This window comes from Cottoperca gobio, chromosome 6 (assembly GCF_900634415.1).
Source record: "Cottoperca gobio chromosome 6, fCotGob3.1, whole genome shotgun sequence".
Lineage (NCBI taxonomy): Eukaryota > Metazoa > Chordata > Actinopteri > Perciformes > Bovichtidae > Cottoperca > Cottoperca gobio.
In genome coordinates, this window is record NC_041360.1 from 16,245,744 (window position 1) to 16,268,022 (window position 22,279).

Here is a 22,279-nt window from a genome sequence, read left to right on the forward strand (position 1 = left end):
CCATGTGTGGCTAATGCACGGTCAGTCTTGCATTAGCACACACTGTCTCTGAGCCTACAGCTATAACTCTCATCATTGGCAACACAGGATGGGGGGGCAGAGCGGCAGGCCTGCTGTGTGCACATGACTGCACAATGCTGTGAGAGAGAGAGAGAGAGAGAGAGAGGGAGAGAGGGCAGGGAAAGCAGAGGAGAGAAGCTGTAAATATAGGAAGCTACATTCAGTGGAGAGCAGAAGAGGGTGGCAGGCAGATAGACAGCAGCAGGCAGAGAGTCAGGCCTAAGAAGTGGCTGCTAACTCAGCAGAGCACTGAGGGCTCAGGCTAGATTACAGACCGTTAAAGTGAAAGACAGGACTGGCAGACTGCTGAGCACTTGTCTCGCTACTGGGAGAGGAATTGACACAGCTGAGCAAGTTGCTATAGCAGTGTCGACTACACAGTAGGAGTCTATTTTGGTCCTGCCGTCAGATGACGTTGTCACCTTGCACAAGTGGCTGTGTTGGTGAGGGGGAACAGGTTGCCTGAAGTGGGCTGCAAAAGTATGTCAGGGGTGGATAAGGACGAGGAACCTGCTTACAGACTGTACTTCTACTCTGTATGTATCCTCTAATCTTTTGATTGTATCTGTGTCTCTCCTAATGAGCGAGATCTCACCCTCTGTCATGCTACTTGCATCTGTTTGTAGACCTTGCCAAAAGGGAAACCTTATACTTGCCTCTTACTTAGCACAGTGAAGGAAGAAAGTGCTCTCTCTGTTGCATGGGAAAGGATTGCCTTGCTTCAGTATATAACACAAGTTATGCTCTACAATATATTTAATTTTTCTACAGTGCAGCCCAGGAGACAGCTTGTTTACATCCGGTTAAGTGGATCAAGAGAATGTTACTGTAAGCCTTTTTTTTGCCTCAGCTGCTGCACATAGTTAGCCATCAGTAGTAAGTAGGTATGGTATTCTCACAACATTCGTCTGTCATCAAATGGCTGCCAAGCCCAGTAAATGCAGAGTAAATATTTACTGACTGTAATAGGAAATGGTGCATTGATGCTGACCAACGTCACAAGTTCTTGCTCATTTTAGCTTTCCCTGTGTTGTCTGATGTTCTCTTATCTCTTTGTAGTTCTACTTGGCCGAATAAAGCCGAGGCCACTTGACATGTAAAGAATTTTTCTCACCAAAAGTAGGTCAGCTGGGTATCTCCCTCGGGGACATCAGACCAATACACGCATGCTGTTTCTGCATGCGTAACGCCTAATGAGCCACGCTCACATTATTCTAGTGGCATTGAAGGATAGTGTGCAAAGATTGTTACATGTTATGTTACATAAACCTAGGCCTAATCATTTTAATTTGTTTTTGTTAAAGCCTTGAATAAGACATAAACTGTATCCCTCATTTTTTTTTCAAATTGCAAGTGTGTTGCAAGAAAAATCATTTTGCTGTAGCTTTCTTGTGTGAATAGTGTTGCTTGTGAGAGACAGCCAGGAAAAGAGAACGGTTTGTTCCATGACTCATTTGCTATTAAGAGGAGAACTGGCTCTCGATGTTTGTGTTGGTAACAATGTATTTTTAAGTCTGAAACCACATCTTATAGTTGTCTGAGCAAAATAGCAAAAAAGTTTGCGCTGGACTTTAGTCAACATTAGATTAAATAACTTATGAACAGTACAAAACAGGGGATTCTGCTGGGAGAGGGAACACATTAAGTGGAAGATCCAGATGATATTATATATTTTGTGTATATATAGCTATATTTATTATCTTCTGTGTTGTTTTGTAACCAGATTGGCAGAAGTCAGAATATTTAGTGATGTAAGATTACAAAGGCAAATGAGACTGTTGTGTACACTGTGTATTTTTGTCTTTGTCACTGCATTGCAAAATTGAGATGTTGATGTTATTGCTTGTAGGGTCTTAAGCAGATTTGATCTATGCAATAATGCATGAGCCATTTGACCAAACTGTTATGTGACAGAATGTTTCTCAGTGAGATGAGGGTGCAGAGTGTTGTTGATGCCATGTTTCATCACAGGGCATCTTAATGTCCCATATGTGATGGATGACTTCTCGCATCATTTATTTTGGTTCGCAGTGTCTGCTTCACCCGAGGTTGCAGTCATGTTCACTGATGCATAGTCAATGTGTAGGTCAACCATGATGCATGCTGGGGATAGAGCGAGTTTAGAGTTCCTGCCTCTAGCTGTTTCTTGTCAAAGTCTGTGTTAGTAGAGCTCTTCCATAACTAAACTTAATGTGTGCAGTGTTGTGGCTTCAGCCCCGGCTCACAACCACACACCAGGGATGGGACAAATAATTTAAACGGAATATTGCATAATTCTCTTTTGTGATACTGAATATTGCTTCTTCTCATTAAATAGGAGGATTATGATTTAATATAGGGATTTAACTCTGTTACACACATTTTGATGTCAGTTACCTTTTTTTTAATTTACAATACATTGAATATATTCAGAATATAATGATTTGCTTGTTTAAAACAATATTTTGTATCATTTATTTATTAGCTATTTTTAGGACTCTGATAACACACTATACTGTTGTATTAAAATGGTGGTAACCATAGCAACACTGCTCATGCTCCAGGCTCTGTTACTGGTCAGCTCACCAGTAAAACTTTTTGATTTAAAGAATAAGGTTGGTGGTGATGTTCTATATTGCTTTTATTGTCAACAAATAATAATAATACTTTAAAACATCCCACCCTGTCTGTGGCACTCAACAACAGTTGATGTGGGATTGCCTCAGAATGCTACAGGGCCCAGGTTTGTCATAATTAAGGATCATGTTTAATGGTTATTTTTTGACAACAATGGAGCTCTATGGCACAGAGGGATCATTTATAATTTGTCAGGTTTTTGTCTACACAGGTAATACATGTTGAACTTTTTAGGGGTTTGTTGACATTTCAAATATTATAAAATATTTAATGACCAGATTTCACATATCCTTCAAACTGACGACAAACTAAAAGGATGCTTTCAAGTGACTGACGGGACACCTTGTGTTTTTCGTACAATAGGCTAAAATCATGTTTCTCAGAATTGCCTGATGTGATACTAGCCTTATCTTGTGCAGCATACCGTGATATCATATTAAAAGTCACCTCATGAATCTCCCATCTATTCTCTATTCTATCTTTTGTGACATGCCATGTTGCCCTGCTCTTCACCATTATGCTAAATTGAAACTTTGCATCCACTTCTCTCGTGCAGGCGTCTTTTCAGCGCTCCAACAGCCATGACAAGGTGAGGAAGATCGTTGCTGAAGAGGGCCGTGCTGCTCGAAACCTCATTGCCTGGAGTGTACCTCTAGAGAACAAAGAGGAGGAAGGTTAGTAGCTGCATGCAAAACACACTTTCTGTGCCTGCTTTTGTGCTATTATTCTACTTTGTGGCAGGTTTCACATTATTGCCATATTAACATCACAAGAGTAAATGGAGTATGACATGTGTATTGTTTAGGTCCTCATTGTGCGTAGGTAGGTGTTGCAGGTGATGTTTACTTTAGGTGAGTTCCCATATCTTTGGGCCAGTGGAAGATTTTAAGTTTTGAATCATTCATTCAGAATGTTTTGTAAATTGAATATGATCTCAGTCTTTGGTGCATTGTATCTGCTGTTGTACACTCTATCAGCCTAACATTTCTAAAGGGATAATAATGAGCCTGTTGTACTGAATAGTAGCTACATTACAGTGACCTTACTGTACTTTAGGGCATTTTTATTGGTATCGATTTTATTCTGTTCTGGTATATTCCTATAGGGAGTTATCCGATCACGCAGTGTAGTGAGTTTCAAGTTTACATTTGTTATATTATTTCCAGTATTATTACCAGTATGTTGTATATATTGATTTAGGAGTCTCTACATTTGTGGCACTCAGTCATGCTCTAATATTTATCTATTCATTAATTTCCGTGCAGACAGAATACTTAAGTATAGCCTACATTGTGCTTGCATACGTTAAATAAATAAGGGATTGACGCAAGGTTTCTGTAATTTAAAATAATAATTTGAATGCCAACGTAATGAACGAGGCTTCGAACTATTCGCTACAGCCCTACAGAGAACAGGTAAAGCCCAGGACATCAACCCTTATTATTAAACAAAACAATAAACATAGTTTAGAGATGAACAAGTATGTAAATCAGGGGTCTTCAACGTTTTTCGGGCCAAGGACCCCCAAACTGGTGTAGCGTGGTGCAGGGACCCCCTACTGTATATATTGTATAGAAGAGGCTTCGCCCTTCGAGAAGTACAGCGGAGGAGGGAATGTAAATGGCAAAGCAGAAAGAAAAAAAATTGCAGTTAAAGACCTATGATGTAAATGAATGAATATTGTATGAATATCACATATCTACTGTGTGCCAACAACTAGAGAGAATCCTAAATCAATGAACACAACATAGAGATTTTTTTTTTTTTATAGGCTATGGGAATAATATTGTCAATATAAACTTGAAACTCAATACACTGCATGATCGGATACAACTCAATATTAGTTCCCTGCCTCCGGTACAACGGCACCGTCTCAGGTGTTTCAGGTAGAAATGCACAGCAGGTGGACCCACCTGTGCTGGCAAAGAAATAATCTAGAGATATAACATTATATAAAATGCCACAGAGTAGGGCTGTAGTTGAGACCAACTTAATCCAGTCAAAGTCGAGTCCAGAGTCTGAGTCAAGAACAAGTCTAGAGAAAATCGAGTCCTGTTCAAGAATATGATGGGCAGTAGTATCTTTCCAATGCTAATCCGCTGTTCCGCTGTGTACACGCTAGGAAAACGGCTCATTTGGGTTAATGTAGGCAAAATGGTAGCAAACAGACAAATTGTACCCAAGGTATAAAAACAGATGTAGGAGAGACCAACAAAGCACAAGTCCAAGAGAAGTCCAAGAGAAGTCCAAGAGAAGTCCAAGAGAAGTCCAAGAGTTGTCCAAGAGTTGTCCAAGAGTTGTCCAAGAGTTGTCCAAGAGTTGTCCAAGAGTTGTCCAAGAGTTGTCCAAGAGTTGTCCAAGAGTTGTCCAAGAGTTGTCCAAGAGAAGTCCAAGTCTTCAAAAAAAAAAATAGACTCTAGTGTCTGGACTCGAGTACTACTGCGATCATATTGAGCCATTGGTGTGTGAGTCAAACATTAAACTTCTCATCAGCAATGTCAGACAAACGGCAAGAGAGTCTGCTTGTCTTACATTGCTGACGAGAAATATTAGCAGGCACTTCAGCAACTTGGTGAGTAACTGCCGGTAATCAAGTTAGCAAATCCGGCATTAGCCTAACACCAACAGGTGTAGACAGAAAATATGATTATCCTGAGCTCATTTACTGCATTTACATTTACATGTCCTCCCTGTCCCCAGTGGAAATTACGCCCATGACTCCAGGAACTTTGAACTTGTCTGTTCAACAACAAGTTTCCTGCATTTATCAACAACTACTCAAAATCACATTAGTATGGCTAGTTTAATAATTGTCCATGATCATCTCATATGACTGTTTAGGATCATTTGAGATTGTTTATTACATCATTTGTTTTACTCTCCTCCACATAGCAAAGTCCAAAAGTAACTCCAGTGCCACTTCCAGGACACAGAGGATTAAGAAACAGGTATGTGTACCATCTTCTTCCACTAGAGGGCACCATTCACCAAGCTATGTCATCTATTTATTTTGTCTTGATGGTCATGAAACTCATTAAACATGAGATTGTGTCAGGACATTGTATAATGGTGTGACAGCAAGATTGTTGCTAAAAGAAATGTGTCCCTTACTAGTGAAAATGTTGGCTAGTAAAACTTTATTTAACCTAATGTATTTTATTTTAGTTCCCATACATATTGATGATTTCTATTTTAATATGTAATACTTATTGAAACCACTGGGGGAATATGTGGCGCCAACATTCCCTCAAATCAAATCAAATCTCATGCTATATATGCATGGTTGGTAGTGGTAATATAAAGCATATAATAGCGTAACCTCATGTCCCAGCCAACAGTCCAAGACACTGCAATGGGTTTGTCATTGTTACCATAATGTTTGCTCCACGCATTTTCTCAACAGAATGTTGGTGTGGAAAGTAAAAGCACAGCTGGTGCCTTGTTGGACAAGGGGGGAGAGAAGAGCCCAACCAAAGCCAGGCAGCCCCGCAAGGTGGACCTCCGAGCACGCTACTGGGCTTTCCTCTTCGACAACCTGCGTCGAGCTGTGGACGAGATTTACGTCACCTGTGAATCTGATCAGAGTGTCGTAGAATGCAAGGTCAGTCTGCTTTGAGGAGGAAAGAAAAACAATGGACCAGGTAGAAATGCAAATTCTAATTTCAGAATAAGTGGGTTCATGATCTAAACTGAGCAAACCGGAAGGAATGTTGTTCAGATTTCTGAACATTAGAGGGGGACATTGAGATCATAACAAATTGTATCCCTCTCAGCTCGCATTCCTCTTGATTTCTGCTTCATGTCAGAGGGGCTCTCTGAAGGCTCGCTGCTGAAATAATTATCACAGGACTCTCTCTTGGGCCTGGCTCACTGGTTTGATGACAGACTGTAAACAACATTGTATGTGCATTGTGTTTTGTCTTCGGGCATTTACATGTTTTAATAACAGTGTTTCTGACATTATTCTCTGTTCTGTGGATCTGTGTGTTTGTTTTGGTGCAGCCTTGGAGTGACACCGTGATGTTGCTCCGGGGCGTGTTGGTATGATACTGCTAGTCCTGTGTTTTATTGATTCTTCTGCCATGCTGCATTATGCTGAGCATGGTTCTGGTGACGTTCTGCGGTCAGTACCGTAACCCAGTTCCCTGTGGGGGGGGGGTTAGCCTGCTGTCAGTGCCACAGCGCAGCTCCCTGTGGTGTGATCAGCCTGGCCTGTGACATCTGGCTGGTAGGTGTTTTTTCCCCCCTTATACCACTGTATCTCTCTACACCCTAATGCTGTCTAATGGCCATGGAGCTGGGTGCTGTTTATAATTCCCCATCCCACCCAGCTTGGTCTTAATGGACACTGATAGATGATGGAGTCATCTGAAGGGGAAGCAGAGTGCTCTGATAGCCCCCAGCCACAAACCCCCAGTGTAGCTGCGGGCAATCTGCATTGTGTGCTCTCACACTAACAATTTTCCTCCCAAGAACTTATGGACATCAACATAATCATTTTCAGGAAGTGATGCCCGATTCCCAGAAAAGGCTAAGATACTGTAATGCTTTGTCTAATTTTTAATAAGAACCTCAGCGCTGAATATGTGTTCCCACTCAGAGGGACATTGTTCAACCAGCAGAATGATTCATATATTATTATTAACAATGCCCACACCTCTTTAACCCACAGCCCCCAGGCCTAATTAGTTCCTATCAACTGTTCCTTTATACCATCCCTGATTTATTAGACATATCACCCGGACCAGGGAAGAAAAGTACTTGGCATTATTGTTTGCGATATAATTGTTAAAGTGAACCGAAATAGGCTTTTCTGGTTTTACCTAGAAAATACAAAACAATCAAAACTGTGAATTATTTACTGAAGTGAGTCACTCTAACCTAGGTTGCACCTGTCCATTCTTGTTTCTGTGTATGGACCACAGGGCTTTTACTGCCCGTCCTATTTTATGGCAATGCCTCTGGAAGGTTAAACATTTTGTCATTCCTCATGAAATGTTATGTGAGGGTTGTATTTAGGTAAGTATGCCTGTTAACATGCTGAAAGCTACTTTATGGTGCCTTCACTCATTGTTGGTTTATCTGTCAGAGGAGCAGCAAACCTCTCTCCATCTTGGCCTTCATTACCAAATGAACACCACGCCATCGTGGTGGTCTTTGCCTGTTAACCAGCTCTAATCAGCAGACCTGCTGCTGGACACATCTTTCACTGGCCTGACTTGTCTATTAACTAAAAGCACTGTGAAGCTTTACTCTCAATTACCACTCCCTTCACGCTCCCCATCAATCAGTTGTGTTCGTTTCATTAGAGCTCTGGGAAAAAGCTCCACATGGCCCGCCACCTACGAACACTGTGAGTCGGTCCAAGTGCAGATATTAGGCATTTGCTATGAGGCCTTCTATGTTCTCAAGCTTATATGTGGGCCAGCTCCTGCTTGTAAGCAACACTGATGTCAGATTTTAGGCAGACTTGAGCTCTCAACAAGCATTTGAAATGCTTGTATTTGTTTTTATGTAATTGATGAAAAAGCTGATATGACACGCCCTATTTAAAATGCTAACAGAAAGATATAATCCATCATTCTAGGCTTACATTATGCAAATGATATAAAGATATCAATGCAACATTTTTAAAAGCATGGTTTGGGTTCCCACAGATCCTTTTTTTAAATAGTTTGAAAAGGCATTGAATTCATTAGTCTAAAAAATAAGGCCTTAATTGGTATTACAATCCATCTTTCAAATTTAAAAAGGCATGTGAATTAATATTTTATGCATCTACTTTTCTAATATGCCAAAATAATTGGTCACATCTCTTAAAAAAAACTTTATTTTTTCAAATGCCTCTCGCATTGACGTCGAGCATATCAGGATAAGGGGAAAATTACACGTGCAATTGGTCTTTAATTTAATTGAGAGTGCCATTAAAAATACTTAAGTCTAACTTGCCTTAGGCTGTATGAACCCTGTGGTGACATGAGGAAAAGTTATGTTAGAAGACGTTTTGAGTGCTGCATTTATTTTTTGAACCTTTAAATGGAAATTGTATTGATATTTTCTGGGTTTATGAAACAAAATGTACTTATTTTTACATTAATATTTGTCCAACAAATATTCTTAAGTGAAATCTGATGCATGTGTGTTACTTCCTTATGTGTTTATTTTGAAACTCACCTTTTCTATTATATTGTACCATTCTTCATGTTTGTGTTTTGTAATCTCTTTGTAACCATCCTCCGTCCTGTTGCAACTGCTTTCTTTAGGAGGTGTTGATGATGTTGGACAACTACGTACGTGATTTCAAAGCTCTCATAGACTGGATCCAACTTCAGGAGAAGTTGGAGAAAACCGATGCCCAGAACAGGTGATCTTCACTTTCTTTCTCACTTCCTTTCTTTATCTCTCACTCTCATTCACTCCCCATTTTCAATTGCTCCCTGAGGTAAAGCTGGAAGTGCTGGTGTCTGGTCCCTGGCTTTGAGTCACAAACAGAACGGATCAATAGTCTTGGCTTTAATTCAAAGAGATCCATGAGTTTATTGGCTTCTCTTTAACACAGTGACCACTGCAACCGTAAATTGACTAAGAAATGAAATTCCCAGTGCTGCCTCCCAATTTGTTCATTTAAAGCGTACTGTTAATCAATAAGACAACCTGAAACTTTTACATGCTCCATTTGTTTCGGAAATAGCTGCAAGTGAATCAGCCATTTAACTGATTTGCCAAAGTGTGAGCCAAGTATGTGTGTGTTTGGCAACTAGGAATTGTAATTAGGGCTATTTAAGTAATGCTCGCTACTTTTGACTTTGTTCAGGCCCACGTCTTTAGCCTGGGAAGTGCGTAAGATGTCTCCGGGACGTCATGTGATGCCCAGCCCCTCAGCGGACAGAATGGTTCCTTCTCCAGGTGCACGCCGCGTCCTCAGCTTTGGGTAAACTCTCTTACTGTCTTTATCGCTAGTCCTACTTTAAGGCCTGTATGCTGCACCAAAGCCCATTAGACATTTGATTTAGTTTGAAAGATCAACACAACATTTTTATTTGATTAAAATTGTATCATAAAGCATCCTGCTATTAACCAATCAATATTTTAAATGATGCACTTTGCCTGTTTTTTGAAGGGGTTAGAAAACGCAGACTACGTTATCTAACAATACAGCCATTGATTCCTGATTGTGAAGCATTTGTTTAATGCGATTTGTTGAGTCTCTCACTCTTTGGCCACAGAATCAGTGGAAGGTGTAGATGAAAGTGTCAGTTAAAGACTGCTGAAGCATCGGTTCAATATGTGCACTGCTCTGTAATCGGATGCTGCAGGAAATGGATATTGATCATGACGGAAGCCTGTTGTCCAATACAGTCTCATGCTATCTCAGAGTGGAGAGTGCTGGGGTGTTAGATAGGCAATGTCTTCAGACCGCTGAACCCTGAGACAGGCAGCAAAGTAGGAGCTGCTCAGAGATTAGATGTAATGGTGTAATACAATTTAAAATCCTACCTGCTGACTTTGTACAGGTGCACAAGTGTTTGTACTCATGCATGATGTGTGTTTCTTATTCAGTGGTCCCCCACCTACACTAGCTGCAGCCCGGCTCTCCCACACAGGCCCCAGCTGGGCGGACCGAGTGAAGTGCACTCAGTCCCTCCCTATCTCCGGTCAATCCACCATCATGGTTGAAAAACTGGGTAAGAATTATCCCCCTGCACAGTCGCAGAATGTACATTTAAGAGAATGCGGTTCCTTCTAACATGGAGAGCACAGTAACACATCTTCTTCTACTTGACTGACACAGTACCTCTCGTGTCTTCCAGGTAAAAAGGATGCTGAGGGCTGGGAGACTGTCCAGCGAGGACGTACTGCCAAGCCTCGCTCTGCTGCCATAGTTGCCAAGGTCAGTCCTGTCTTGGTTCATGTCACCCCAAATCAGGACAACGGCAAGTGTAACCAGTCACTTCAGCCGCCAAAGGAGGAGGAACAACTCAATCCTGAGTGTCCCCCGGACAAGGACACTGAGCAGCAAGTCCCTGTGGCGCCTGACGCCCTGGAGATGGTTGGACGTCCAGAGAACGGGAACATGATGGAGGTACTGAGGTTCAGCACCTTGTGACGTCTTTCTCCCAGAGAAGTCCCTGACTATCAATTATTCACAAGGAACAGAGTAATACGAAACCATTTTATCAGCCACATTTGTTTTTGTTTTGGGCTCCGTGATATTCATAGACAGACTGTCCAGACAGGCATATCAACTTTAAGGCGATTGATTGTACACTGACATTTCAGAGGCAGAAAGCCCATTTCCACTCTCATGAAATAAATACTCTGTCGATGCCTCAAGACACACTTGCTAAGAGTGTGTTATAGGCATCGGTTGATTTTGAAATACAGATCAGTATTTCTAATCTATCAGTTTATTTAGATCATAATTGGATGTTTAGGGCATGCCAGTATTAGCTTTCCTGCATGATTTGTGTTTTTCAGCTATGTGTTGAGTATTGACTGGTTTGATTTTTTAGATTTTGTTTATTGTTGCTCTCATGAATTGCTTGAAATACGCATGTCTTTAATTGAGTGTGCGTGTGTTTGTGTGTGACTGTCGGTGCAGCCCCCAGCAGAGAGTGTACAAGACTCGGGGCAGTTTGTCGACGCACCCTGTGAAGACGCGCCTCCCCCCATACCAGCTACCCCTTCCCAAGCCCCAGAGCCCCCCCCATCCTCAGCCAATGTCCCACCAACAGACATTACCTTATCAGTCCCAGTCCCTGCTCTGGCCCTCTCCACATCCCCAGACCTTCCCCCGACGGATGGGCATGGTGCACTGTTGGCCTTGGGGGACAGTGGGGCTGAGGGTGGCGCGTCGCAGGGCACGGCCACATCTGCTCCAGGACAGGCTGAGACTCCCATGGCAGCGGTGAAACTGGAGAGTGTGCTGGACCCCACAGAGCTTTCTACTGTGAGTGCTGAGAGATGGAGGAGCAGAGGGAGTGGGAGGGAGGGAGGGAGGGATCCCCAAGGGTACTTCACCGCCTAAACAAAGTCAATCTTAAGAAACCTCCAGACCAAATGGGCAGGCAGTACTGCATAGCTCTGTGTAGTGTTGTTATAGAACCGTTCACTGTGAAGAATAGCTGTGAGTAGATGACTTTTGTACTCGAGCAAGTGCTCCCTGGGTGTTGCCCAAAACAAATCTCTCAACTCGTTTTAGTTATTTTTTCTACTAAATTCTGTGCATAAAAAGCTGCAGAACCATGACTGAGTTTCCAGTTCGTATTCAACCTGGTTTCAGATCTTAGGCAAACATTGTCCGCCTACATCAGAAGTCTGTGTTCGGAAGCAGCAAGTTCGACAGAGCCAGGGTTTTTGGCCTTAGCTGGCTCGACAAAGCTTTAAACCATAATCAGATAACGGGTACCACAACCGGGATTATATTCTGTCTGCTAACTGTTTTCTTCCTCAGGCTCTGTGCGCGTTCTCACAAAAGGGGGCGTTTGGTGCGTCCTTTGATTCTTCTGCCGTACAAAATGGGTCGATCACTGGCATGTTTAAACATTATACTCAAATCCTGCATTCATGTCCGACACCATAATGAAGGATACGTGAAAATCACTTTTAGTTTGTGGCCAAATCAAAGTGAAATGATTTTTATTAAAAGAGAAATAAATAGAAAATCGACTGCATTTATACAGCGCTTTTTCCAATCTGTGCGATCACTCAAAGCGCTCAACATACCTCGCTAACAAACTAATCTCGCTTCGTAGTATAGCCCTCTGGTGTTGTCACTATTATTAAGCATCATGGCGTGTGTAAACACAGACCTCCTTTTAACTTAACCGAGGATGCCTACACCTCTAAGTGAGATACTGTCAGATCTCGACAGGTGGCTATTGAAAAAAGTGGAAAAACTTCAACTGAAATCTGCAGTGAATGCTATTTGGCCTCAAATGTAACACCAGTCTCGTCTTTGACCTTGCCCAGGCAACACCTTTGTGCTTAAGATTTAAATCCAGAACTTTTGAATCTTCCCATGCATACCTCCATGTAAAACACGCATCATGTTGAGAAGGCTTTATAACTGATTTAACATAGTTGTTGCTCTGGAGTAATCTGTGTCATTCCCTTATTATTGCCACGTCATGAAAACTCCCACATACTTAAAAGGTTGAAACCGTTTCCTGGCGTATAAGCATCAGTTGCCTCCTTCCACCATCTCCTCATCCTCACCGTAGATGTGTCATGCATGACTCTTGAATGCTTCTTCACTTGTGATTCTTGTGATGATTGTGTGGTACACACTGTGATTGGGTTGATATGGTGTTCCCCTCAGTCTTTGGATCCTGCACCCGAGTATAAATCAGACCAACTGCACAGAAGCAAAAATGTTCCAGGTGCTACACATTGAAAGCTTTTCGTTCAAATATATTATTGGCCAGATTTCTCTGTTTTTACGATATTTCATACTTTTCACTCAATGACAAGAGGAAAAAAAACGTCTGCTCTGTCTTAGTAGTTTTGATACACTGCATAAACATAATTTACGTATAAAGGAGCAGCAAAAGTATAGAGACACTTCCCCGACATAATGTAAGCAAGGATAAAAAAACTAAAAAAACTAGCTACATATACAAGGATGGCCTTGGTAAGCATTGAGAGTGTGACTGAGTCAGCATTCATAATACTAGGACCCGGAAACTGAAGCAGCTTCATGGATTTTAGCCATCTTTCATTCGACTGTTTGTGAAATGCTGTGTGTGTGAGGTGGTATCTGTGTCATGTGTTCAGCCCCAGTCCATGGCAGAGGTCCTGGCCAAGAAAGAGGAGCTCGCCGACCGACTGGAGAAGGCCAACGAGGAGGCGATTGCCAGCGCCATCGCTGAGGAAGAGCAGCTAACCAGAGAGATTCAGGCAGAGAACAACGACCTGGAGACAGACAACGAAAGTGAATTCTCTGTAAGATTAATCATGCTCATTGACACTGGAAATGTTTGGCCCCATTTGTTTGACAGCAATGCAAGTTTGGATTGTACTTCATTGTATGCAGACTTATAAAAAAACACAAATGTTTACCACAGGCTAACATCGGCAACGGAGTTTGTGGCGTCAATATAGATTGGACTGACATGCTGGCAGATTATGACGGTATGGATGTCAACATCTTAAAGGGAACCAAACTCTCATTATTTTTAAACCTTGCACTGAAGTTTATTTTTCTTGCTCATCTTTCCTGTAGCTCGTGAGCCATGGCGTCAGAATACCTCATGGGGCGACATTGTAGAAGAAGAACCTGCTCGGCCTCCTGGTCATGGGATCCACATGCACGAGAAATTGTCCTCACCGTCACGCAAAAGGTGCAAAACATTTTCTTTATGCAGTGATTGGTTGAGCACATCTGTCCTCTTTCAACGGCCTGCTTAATTTATTTCTAGCATACATTGACAGCATCCACACAGTACAATCAGTTATTTGTTAGCTAATCGGCTCTACTCAATCTACTCATCTGCAATCCCCACTTACTGCCTTAGGACCTCTTTCTTTTAAGGGTACCACCCAGAACGTCTACACAGGCACTAGTGCCTATCAGAGTCTGTGTCTGCTTTTTGTTGACGAGGAGGAAACCGAAAGAGATGAATGATTTGTTTCCATGTTTTTGACAGAACCATTGCCGAGTCAAAGAAGAAACATGAGGAGAAACAGCTGAAGGCGCAGCAGCTGAGGGACAAACTCCGGGAGGAAAAGACGCTCAAACTGCAGAAGCTCTTGGAGAGGGTGAGTAAGACATGCCGAGTTGACTGAAAGCACCCTGAAGAAACTCCATGCAAGCTAAGCCCAGCCTGGCTCATAACGAGAGGTTTTGTCAGCACACTGCCTGATAGAATCACTAAATATTACAACCCCCTCCTGTCGCATCCAGGCCAGCTGGCCGCAGACAGTCGTGAGAGAGACCCCTGGCCAAAATCAACAGCCTTTCATGAAGTTTGTTTTTGTTCTCCAGCCCATGGCAAGATGAGTGAGTCCTAGAATAAATCAAGATTAACCACATAAAAATTAAAGTGGTGTATATTTGCATTAATCCCCATGTGCACACACTGGAGAGGGTAGCAACCAATATATTAGGAATCTACTGTCTGTGTTGTCCAGGAGAATGTACATTATTATTATTATTTATTTATTTTCACTCCCTCCCGCTTCTCACTCTTCACTCTCTGCAGGAGAAGGAGGTGAGGAAATGGAAGGAGGAGTTGTTGGAGCAGCGTCGGAGGATGATGGATGAAAAGCTGTTACATGCAGAGTTAAAGCGAGAGGTGCAGCTCCAGGCGATTGTGAAGAAGGCTCAAGAAGAAGAGGCAAAGGTAGAGGAGGGAAATGCAGTAACCATATATGTGTGACGTACACAATGTCCCGAAAAAAAAAAGGTGTGTGTGTGTGTGTGAGATCCTCGGCCATTAAATATATGTGTCTGTACAGGTGAATGAAATCGCCTTCATCAACACTCTGGAAGCCCAGAACAAGAGGCATGATGCCCTGGCCAAGTTAAATGAGTATGAGCAACGCCTTAACGAGCTGCAGGAGGAAAGACAGAGGAGACAGGAGGAGAAGCAGGCCAGAGATGAGGCTGTGCAGGTGCTACAAAAACCCATGCTCAATTCACATTTCATTCTTCTACTTTATTAATTTTCACATTTTAGATGCATCTTCATCAATCTCTTCTACTGCCTCTGTAGGAGCGCAAACGGGTCCTCGAAGCAGAGCGGCAGGCACGGGTGGAGGAGCTGCTGATGCGGAGGAAGGAGCAGGAGGCTCGTATTGAACAGCAGAAGCAGGATAAAGAGAAAGCTAGAGAAGATGCAGCACGGGAAAGGGCCAGGTATGTAGTCCCTAATCCCTTCAGTCTGTATACAAAAGTGGCTGATTCAATTCCAAATGTGAGACTTGTACTGCACATGTACAGTTGTTTCTCACTGCTTTTCTATGTTCTATTTAAAGAGATCGAGAGGAGCGTCTGGCTGCTCTCAATGCTGCTCAACAGGAGGCCATGGAGGAGCTGCAGAAGAAAATACAGATGAAGGTAAGTTTAAACCCTGCTGCCTCGCATCTCCATCGATATAGGAATCCCAATTTCCCTTATGATCCTTGGTTTCCGGTTTCTTCCATAGCATGATGAGAGCAGCCGTAGGCACATGGAGCAAATCGAGCAGAGGAAGGAGAAGGCTGCTGAGCTCAGCAGTGGTCGACATGCTAACACGGACTACGCTCCCAAACTGACACCGTATGAGCGGAAGAAACAGTGCTCGCTGTGCTGCGTTGTGGTATGTACAATTTCATCGCATCAGTCTCAGGGTTCAAGTTGGTGTCTCTAACTTATATACACTATGTTGAATCTAGCTTCCATTCCCTCTGTGATCATAGAGAGATGTGATGGTAAAAGTCCTGATTATCTTACTCTTTGGACTAATATGTGTGTGTCTTTGGTACACATGGGTGTGAGGAAAAGAAAGAGAAGACACAGATGCTGCCACAGAGCAGCTCTGGACAAACTCCGCTGTGTTATTTAGTTGGCTGTTAATACACAAAAAATGCTGAGGAGGGTGATTCAGAGGATTTTTGGATGAGGGCACATTTAAATGAGGATTTAACTGCATTGATTAAACATGGACTCTTAAACAGAGATTTATGAGTGGACATGATTATGCTTTTTCAAGTGTCAGGCAACAAATCCACACGCAGACATATTTATCTCTGACAGACGGGCTACCACAGCAACAAGGGTGGGACTACTTTGAATCTTCAAACCAGCATCAGATAAAGTGGAGGGTTGGGGGTGAAAGAGGGAATCTTGTTAAAATGTTGGATGACCTTGGCCAGCATCTGACACCAGAGATCATGGATGGGTCAGCAGCAAGCACTTAATTTAATGACATTGAACACAAACCATTTTACATGGGCTTGTTGCCAGAGCTGGGAGAACAACATTGCTTGCTGTACACCTGCCACTTTATGTAGACATTTAGTCCACAACTTACAATACAAATTTTGTAATGCATTTTAAGGTCTTTTAAAAACATATTGAACTTTTCTTTGTTTGGTATCACAGAAGAATGATTGTGTTGAGCTACACTCTGTTGCTATAGGCTCAATAAGTATCATACAAACAAGATAATAAAAATGATTAAGGCATCTTATCTGTATGGCCAAGTTGCACATAACATGACATTTCCTTTCCTTAGTCTTTGCTTTAAACTGAGGTTCAGGAGAGACAGGTCATGTCCTATTGAAAAGCCTATGTGGTATATCGTTTCACCAGATTCCCATGGGGCTCTGTTGACCCTTTCCTGCCTCTGTCTCCATTGTGTCCGCAGCAGTGACCTCTGACCGCTGTGTTTGTGTTTGTAGATCACCTCAGAGGTGCACCTGTTCAGTCACACCAAGGGCAAGAGGCACCAACAGGCCGTGCGAGACAGTAGCAGCATCCAGGGACGGGAGCTCTCCGATGAGGAAGTGGTGCGTATCACTCTGCCAGGAACAAACATCCACTCAACTTGTCAAAGAATACTGCCCTGCTACTGCATGTGTCATGTAAAAAGACAAAGAGACACCGTAGTTGTCTTTTATGACGTGGCCATCATTATTGTTTATGCATCCCCTTGTATACTGCCACGGCCCTGTTGCTGGCTTTGTGCGATTACAAATGGGCCTTGAAATGTACACAGTTAGGGTTCAGCGCTTCAGTGGAGGGGTGACATCACCCCCTTGTCTCCAGGCTGTTTTTGTCATAGAGCGCTTTTCCATGGGAAGGCAGCTCGTTAATGCAAGGTAACCTCTCAAGCTGCAATATGAGATTGGCTTTTCAGCAGTGCTCATTGTGAGGCTGACAACTGTTGGTGCTATATGCTGCACCTTTGGCCCCATCAGCTCCTTCATTCGAAGCTTTTTTCAGCGGGGAATTATTGATACCCCCTCCTTCCTTTCCTCTAAATCATTTCCTTTCCAAATGCAGGTCATTTCTTTCTGTTTGACAGTATGATAAACAAGGCAATGGAGAGAAGCACTTCACCAATATAGCGCTATAAACGGTCCATATATAAGCACTACTTCATATACATTTGCAATATATCTCCTTCTATGTGATATAGTTTTGCCAATAACTATAATGTTGAGGCTTTACTGTTTTACCAACTTGCATATTGTCTTTTTGTCAATACTTATCAGTCAAAGTCTAAGCCCTTTCTCAACTCTAAGTCATCCTTGTCCTCTTCTGCATCTGGCTGAATTAGAGCCTAAATTGGTTGGATTGGTCTATTAGTCATTGTAGTATCTCTAATAGATAATATGTAGATGTCCTGAACTGCTTTTTCTTATTCTATGTGAAAGTACATCAAGCTGTCTAATAGCTCTACGCCTGGAGCCTTTGTTTAGATAGACTTATGTGGCCCCTTGTTATTTATATCAAACCTCATTTTGGTAATCACTATTTCATTTATACCACTGCCAACTATTTTCCAGACTGCGGCTCCATAACTCTTCCTGCAATGAAAGATTTTTAATTAAAATGAAGATGGTTGGTTCAACCGTGCAGAGGTCACTCCATAGTTTTTCGGCCGAGGCGGGCAGCGAATGCCCTGTGCCTTTTTTTTATATATTTGGTAATTTCCTCTCGTTCTGACTTGCGAATTAAATTGAAAATACAATGATTATCAACAGGGTACGGTCGACGTATGCGGAGAGAGCTTAAAAAATTGCAATCCCTCTTTTCACTCACCATCTGTCTTGGTTAATATGATGCAGGTAATATCCAAGACCCATGGCTTCTGACATGAGGATTTTATTTATTGATCACCTTTTAGATAAGAAACTGGTGGCTCCTCTGAGGAATGACTGTCTGTAGTGCTCTGCAAGCATGGCCAGTAGAGGGATCACCAGGCCGCAGAGGGCATCAGACCGACCTCCCAAAGGCACTGAAGGTCTTGTAGTCAAAGCTGCGCTGATAGCTACAAATTGAGAACCTTGATGAAATATCCAGACAGCCAGCTGAAGCGAGCCTCTCCCTCCCTGCACTGTTTTGAGATCTGACATTCGTCTAGTTATAGCAGTGGGACTGCTGTTGAAAGAACCAATGAATAGTTTTCAGGCTTTTTTGTCTTTGTGTGACTCCCCCCCCCCCCCCCCCCTTCAATGTCACATAGTACGCAGTTCAATACAAAAATGTCATGTAAACCACTGTAGTGACGGTAACTCTATCCAGCGTAGTGTCATATCTAGTCGCCAACATGAAATACATCCGTTTGTTTCACGCCAAATGGAAAGCCTAGCTCTCAGGCCTTTGTATTTGACAAAAGAGGCAGTGAATGAACATATCCCATGTAATCTGTATTTGTGTTGGCCCCCTTTTTAGATCTCTATAGGGTTTTTTTGTGTCGGGGAAAGGGAGAGATGTGTAGATCGGTATCGTATTACTCCCACCAGGGGCAATCTGTGGTATTGTGCAGTAGCAATGTCCTTAGGCCAGGGTCTTTGCTGCTTTGTTACAATAGTTTGGTGGTAGACACCTGTCTGTCATCGAATCTGATTGTCTCAAACACTCAAAAGTATACACCATTTAGATTTGCCTAGCAACAGGAAATGGGATATAATCTTTATATATTTATTTGCTCTCAGTCTGTATGTCAGCATTATACTTTATTTGACAGCTTAATATTTCAGGTACCCTTTTATGTTACCAGTGTGATTTTGCAAAGATGTTTTGGATGTGTTACTTAAACAATTCCATTAAGTGAGTGGTTTGTGTACTGGATAGCCTCTCAGAGAGATTACTGAACAGCTGCCTCCCAAGAGAGGGACAGCTACGGTCATGAGTCATGAGTGACCTGTACTATCATGGAGTCGAGGTCAGAGGTGCACGCATACAAATACAGACACACACATCCTTCCAGGGAAACATAGTAGTATCGCTTGCAGTTCTCATCATCACCCCCTTTCTACATTTTTACTAAAAGGACTTATAAGTTAACTACTTGATCAACATTAAAGCTTCTGAAAATGTTACTTCAAATCTTATATATTTTTCTATAATATTGAATATTTATTACGAAGTACAACAATCACACTTCAACTTCAGAAAAAAACATTGTTGTATATTATTTATTAAGAGTTCAACACCCAGAAATGTTGCTCATTTGCGTCATTAGGACTGGTTGGTTTGGTATAATCAGATTTGATTGAAATTGCTGGCAACTGTCATCACATTTTGATTCAAATATTGATTGGTGCCAGAATATGTGACATCAACTTTTCTTAATGGAGTCTCTCCCACTTCCAACCATTGAAAAAAGAGACGAGACAAAAAAACACGGAATATTCGTCATGTAAAATAACCAAAACATTTCCAACTCGGAGTAAGAAGCTCATTTGGAAAATAGGGTTTCAGGGCATTTAAGTCAAAATGATAAAGAAACCTTTTCGATTCGGTCAGTTTGCCCACCTAAGGACACTTGGTTTTCCAAAATGAAAACCCCTTTCAAGGCAGCAGGTGCACTGACGACACTTGTGGCCAACGGGTATGGCACCCTACACAGTTTAGCTCTGCTGAATGGAAACCCTTTTTTTCTGTGAGGCCATCCTATCCTCTGGGGTGCTGGATGACAGCATAATTGGGTAATTGGTTTCTTGCACATGCATCATGTTGTTCAAATTGGGTTACATTCCCCTGTCTCCTGGTGGAAATATCAGAGTCATCTGACAGGGCCAGACAGGAGGGAACACCTCCGGCCTTTCAGCAATTACAGGATACAATGGTGTCATTTTCGAGGTGTAGATATACATGTCGCGCAATATATTCAATGCCTCGTCTGAAGTGTATAACCTCTACTTAGAGACTTTTTACAATTACTATACTTGCCGTTTTATTTCCATAGTCATTTTAGAAGAATTTCTTAAGTGTACAATAGACTCGCAAAGTAATATAGTCTCACTTTTTCTCCTGTTTTCTTTACAATAATTGTGTCAATAGTGGAAGAAATATGCAAATCCTTTACTTAGGAATATTATTAAAGATGCATTAATGTATAAGCAGCATGTTAATGTTCTAGCTCAGGGGTGTCAAACATGCAGCCCGGGGGCCAAAACCGGCCCGCCAGAGGGTCCAATCCGGCCCGCGGGAAGACTGTAACTGTACTAATATTAACTGTAAGTGTAAAAGTTAGTTGTTTTGATCATAAAGTATATATAATATAATAATATAAAATACTGTTCCAGATACCTGTGACAAAATGTTTTGTGCCTTTTGTAGATACACTGTGATCCGTAAATTGTAATGCACATGTGTAAATGATAAACTGAGGCATACTATTGTTGAAATTGCACCTTCTTTTCAGGTTGTTCATAATGTTTTGTAAAAAAAACCAAATGTGAACATGTTCAAAATGTACTTGTACTTTTTTTTGCACTAAAACGAAGGGGTTAAATTTGGTTCTTTATAGGTTATTATGCTGTGATTTAACTGGCCCGGCCCACTTGAGATCAAATTGTGCTGAATGTGACCCCTGAACTAAAATGAGTTCGACACCCCTGTTCTAGCTGATATTTTGTATCCTGGGTAGTTTCATCGATAGCTTTGTCAATAAAATGTTGATCTGCAGAGTAACTATAAATGTAGTGGAGTAAAGAGTACAATATTTCCCTTTGAAACTTACTGGAGTAGAAAATGGAAATGCTCAAGTACGACTACCTCAAAACTGTTCTCAAGTACTTATTTACTTTCCTCCACTGATTTATGGGCTTGTTTTTGCTCCAAAAACAGACACAATAGCTATTTTAGAAGCCTGTTCTAAGTAATGGTACAAACATTTGCCAGCAATTTTCTTTGATGTATTTATTGTGTCTACTCTAGGAGCATCTTTCCTTGAAGAAATATGTTGTGGATATAGTGACGGACAGCTCTGTGTCTTCTGAGAACATGAAGGATGGAGAAGAGAGGCAGAAGGCACGGAAGAAAGCAAAGAAGCTCCGCGCCAGGATGAACTCCAGGTAATGCATCCATTCTCTCTCTCTCTCTTGCTCTCTCTCCCTCTGCATCCTCTCAGAGGCACAGAGGACAAAACTGTGCCAGGACTTTTTTATGAGTGACAAGGAGATGGAAAGCAGATGTTATGTGCATCCTGGCTGTCCACAAGGTAACACTGATGATCTTAATTTATGACCACTTTCTGTGATTGGGGAGCAAAACTGCAAATCGATCTGTAGGACCCCGGCTTTCACCTGTAAAGAGCTTTCCTCCAAATTGCTGCCATGGCATTGCCAAATCTGAAGCCTTCTTCGCGGTACAAGATGTATGTTAAAGTATGTATGAGACATGCCTATTTTTCTTCTTCTGAGCTATTGATTTTTAAATGAAGTATCAAGAAAATCCATAGTAATCAACAAATAGGACGCAGAGCTGCTGTGTGTCCGAACCCGGAGCTGAGCTCAATCAATTTAACTGGCTGTCACAACTGGGAGGGACAGGAGTGGAAAGATACACAATGTTGACAATACTTACTGTTATGTTATTGATGCAGATTATTGGAACTATTCCACTAAAATAACAGGACGAGATTAATAAAGACAGGATACTAAA

The 22,279-nt window shown here is 41.9% G+C and overlaps 1 protein-coding gene across 3 annotated transcripts in view; it reads left to right on the plus strand.

Annotated features, from left to right (window-relative positions):
• The window catches only part of scaper (S-phase cyclin A-associated protein in the ER), a 57,997-nt gene that overhangs the window by 836 nt on the left and 34,882 nt on the right, over window positions 1-22,279 (plus strand). The window contains exons 1-20 of one of the 3 annotated variants that reach the window (XM_029434803.1): window positions 196-596; window positions 3,233-3,350; window positions 5,569-5,624; window positions 6,080-6,277; window positions 8,940-9,040; window positions 9,491-9,607; window positions 10,237-10,361; window positions 10,488-10,759; window positions 11,279-11,626; window positions 13,453-13,620; window positions 13,743-13,809; window positions 13,901-14,018; window positions 14,325-14,436; window positions 14,880-15,020; window positions 15,136-15,291; window positions 15,393-15,535; window positions 15,655-15,736; window positions 15,825-15,977; window positions 17,062-17,169; window positions 21,554-21,690. In XM_029434803.1, coding sequence (XP_029290663.1) covers window positions 543-596; window positions 3,233-3,350; window positions 5,569-5,624; window positions 6,080-6,277; window positions 8,940-9,040; window positions 9,491-9,607; window positions 10,237-10,361; window positions 10,488-10,759; window positions 11,279-11,626; window positions 13,453-13,620; window positions 13,743-13,809; window positions 13,901-14,018; window positions 14,325-14,436; window positions 14,880-15,020; window positions 15,136-15,291; window positions 15,393-15,535; window positions 15,655-15,736; window positions 15,825-15,977; window positions 17,062-17,169; window positions 21,554-21,690 — 2,774 coding nt within the window. In that variant the 5' untranslated portion in view covers window positions 196-542. Of the gene's footprint in view, window positions 1-195; window positions 597-3,232; window positions 3,351-5,568; window positions 5,625-6,079; window positions 6,278-8,939; window positions 9,041-9,490; window positions 9,608-10,236; window positions 10,362-10,487; window positions 10,760-11,278; window positions 11,627-13,452; window positions 13,621-13,742; window positions 13,810-13,900; window positions 14,019-14,324; window positions 14,437-14,879; window positions 15,021-15,135; window positions 15,292-15,392; window positions 15,536-15,654; window positions 15,737-15,824; window positions 15,978-17,061; window positions 17,170-21,553; window positions 21,691-22,279 lie in introns of those variants that run through there. The other 2 variants (XM_029434802.1, XM_029434804.1) reach the window with 2 other exon arrangements.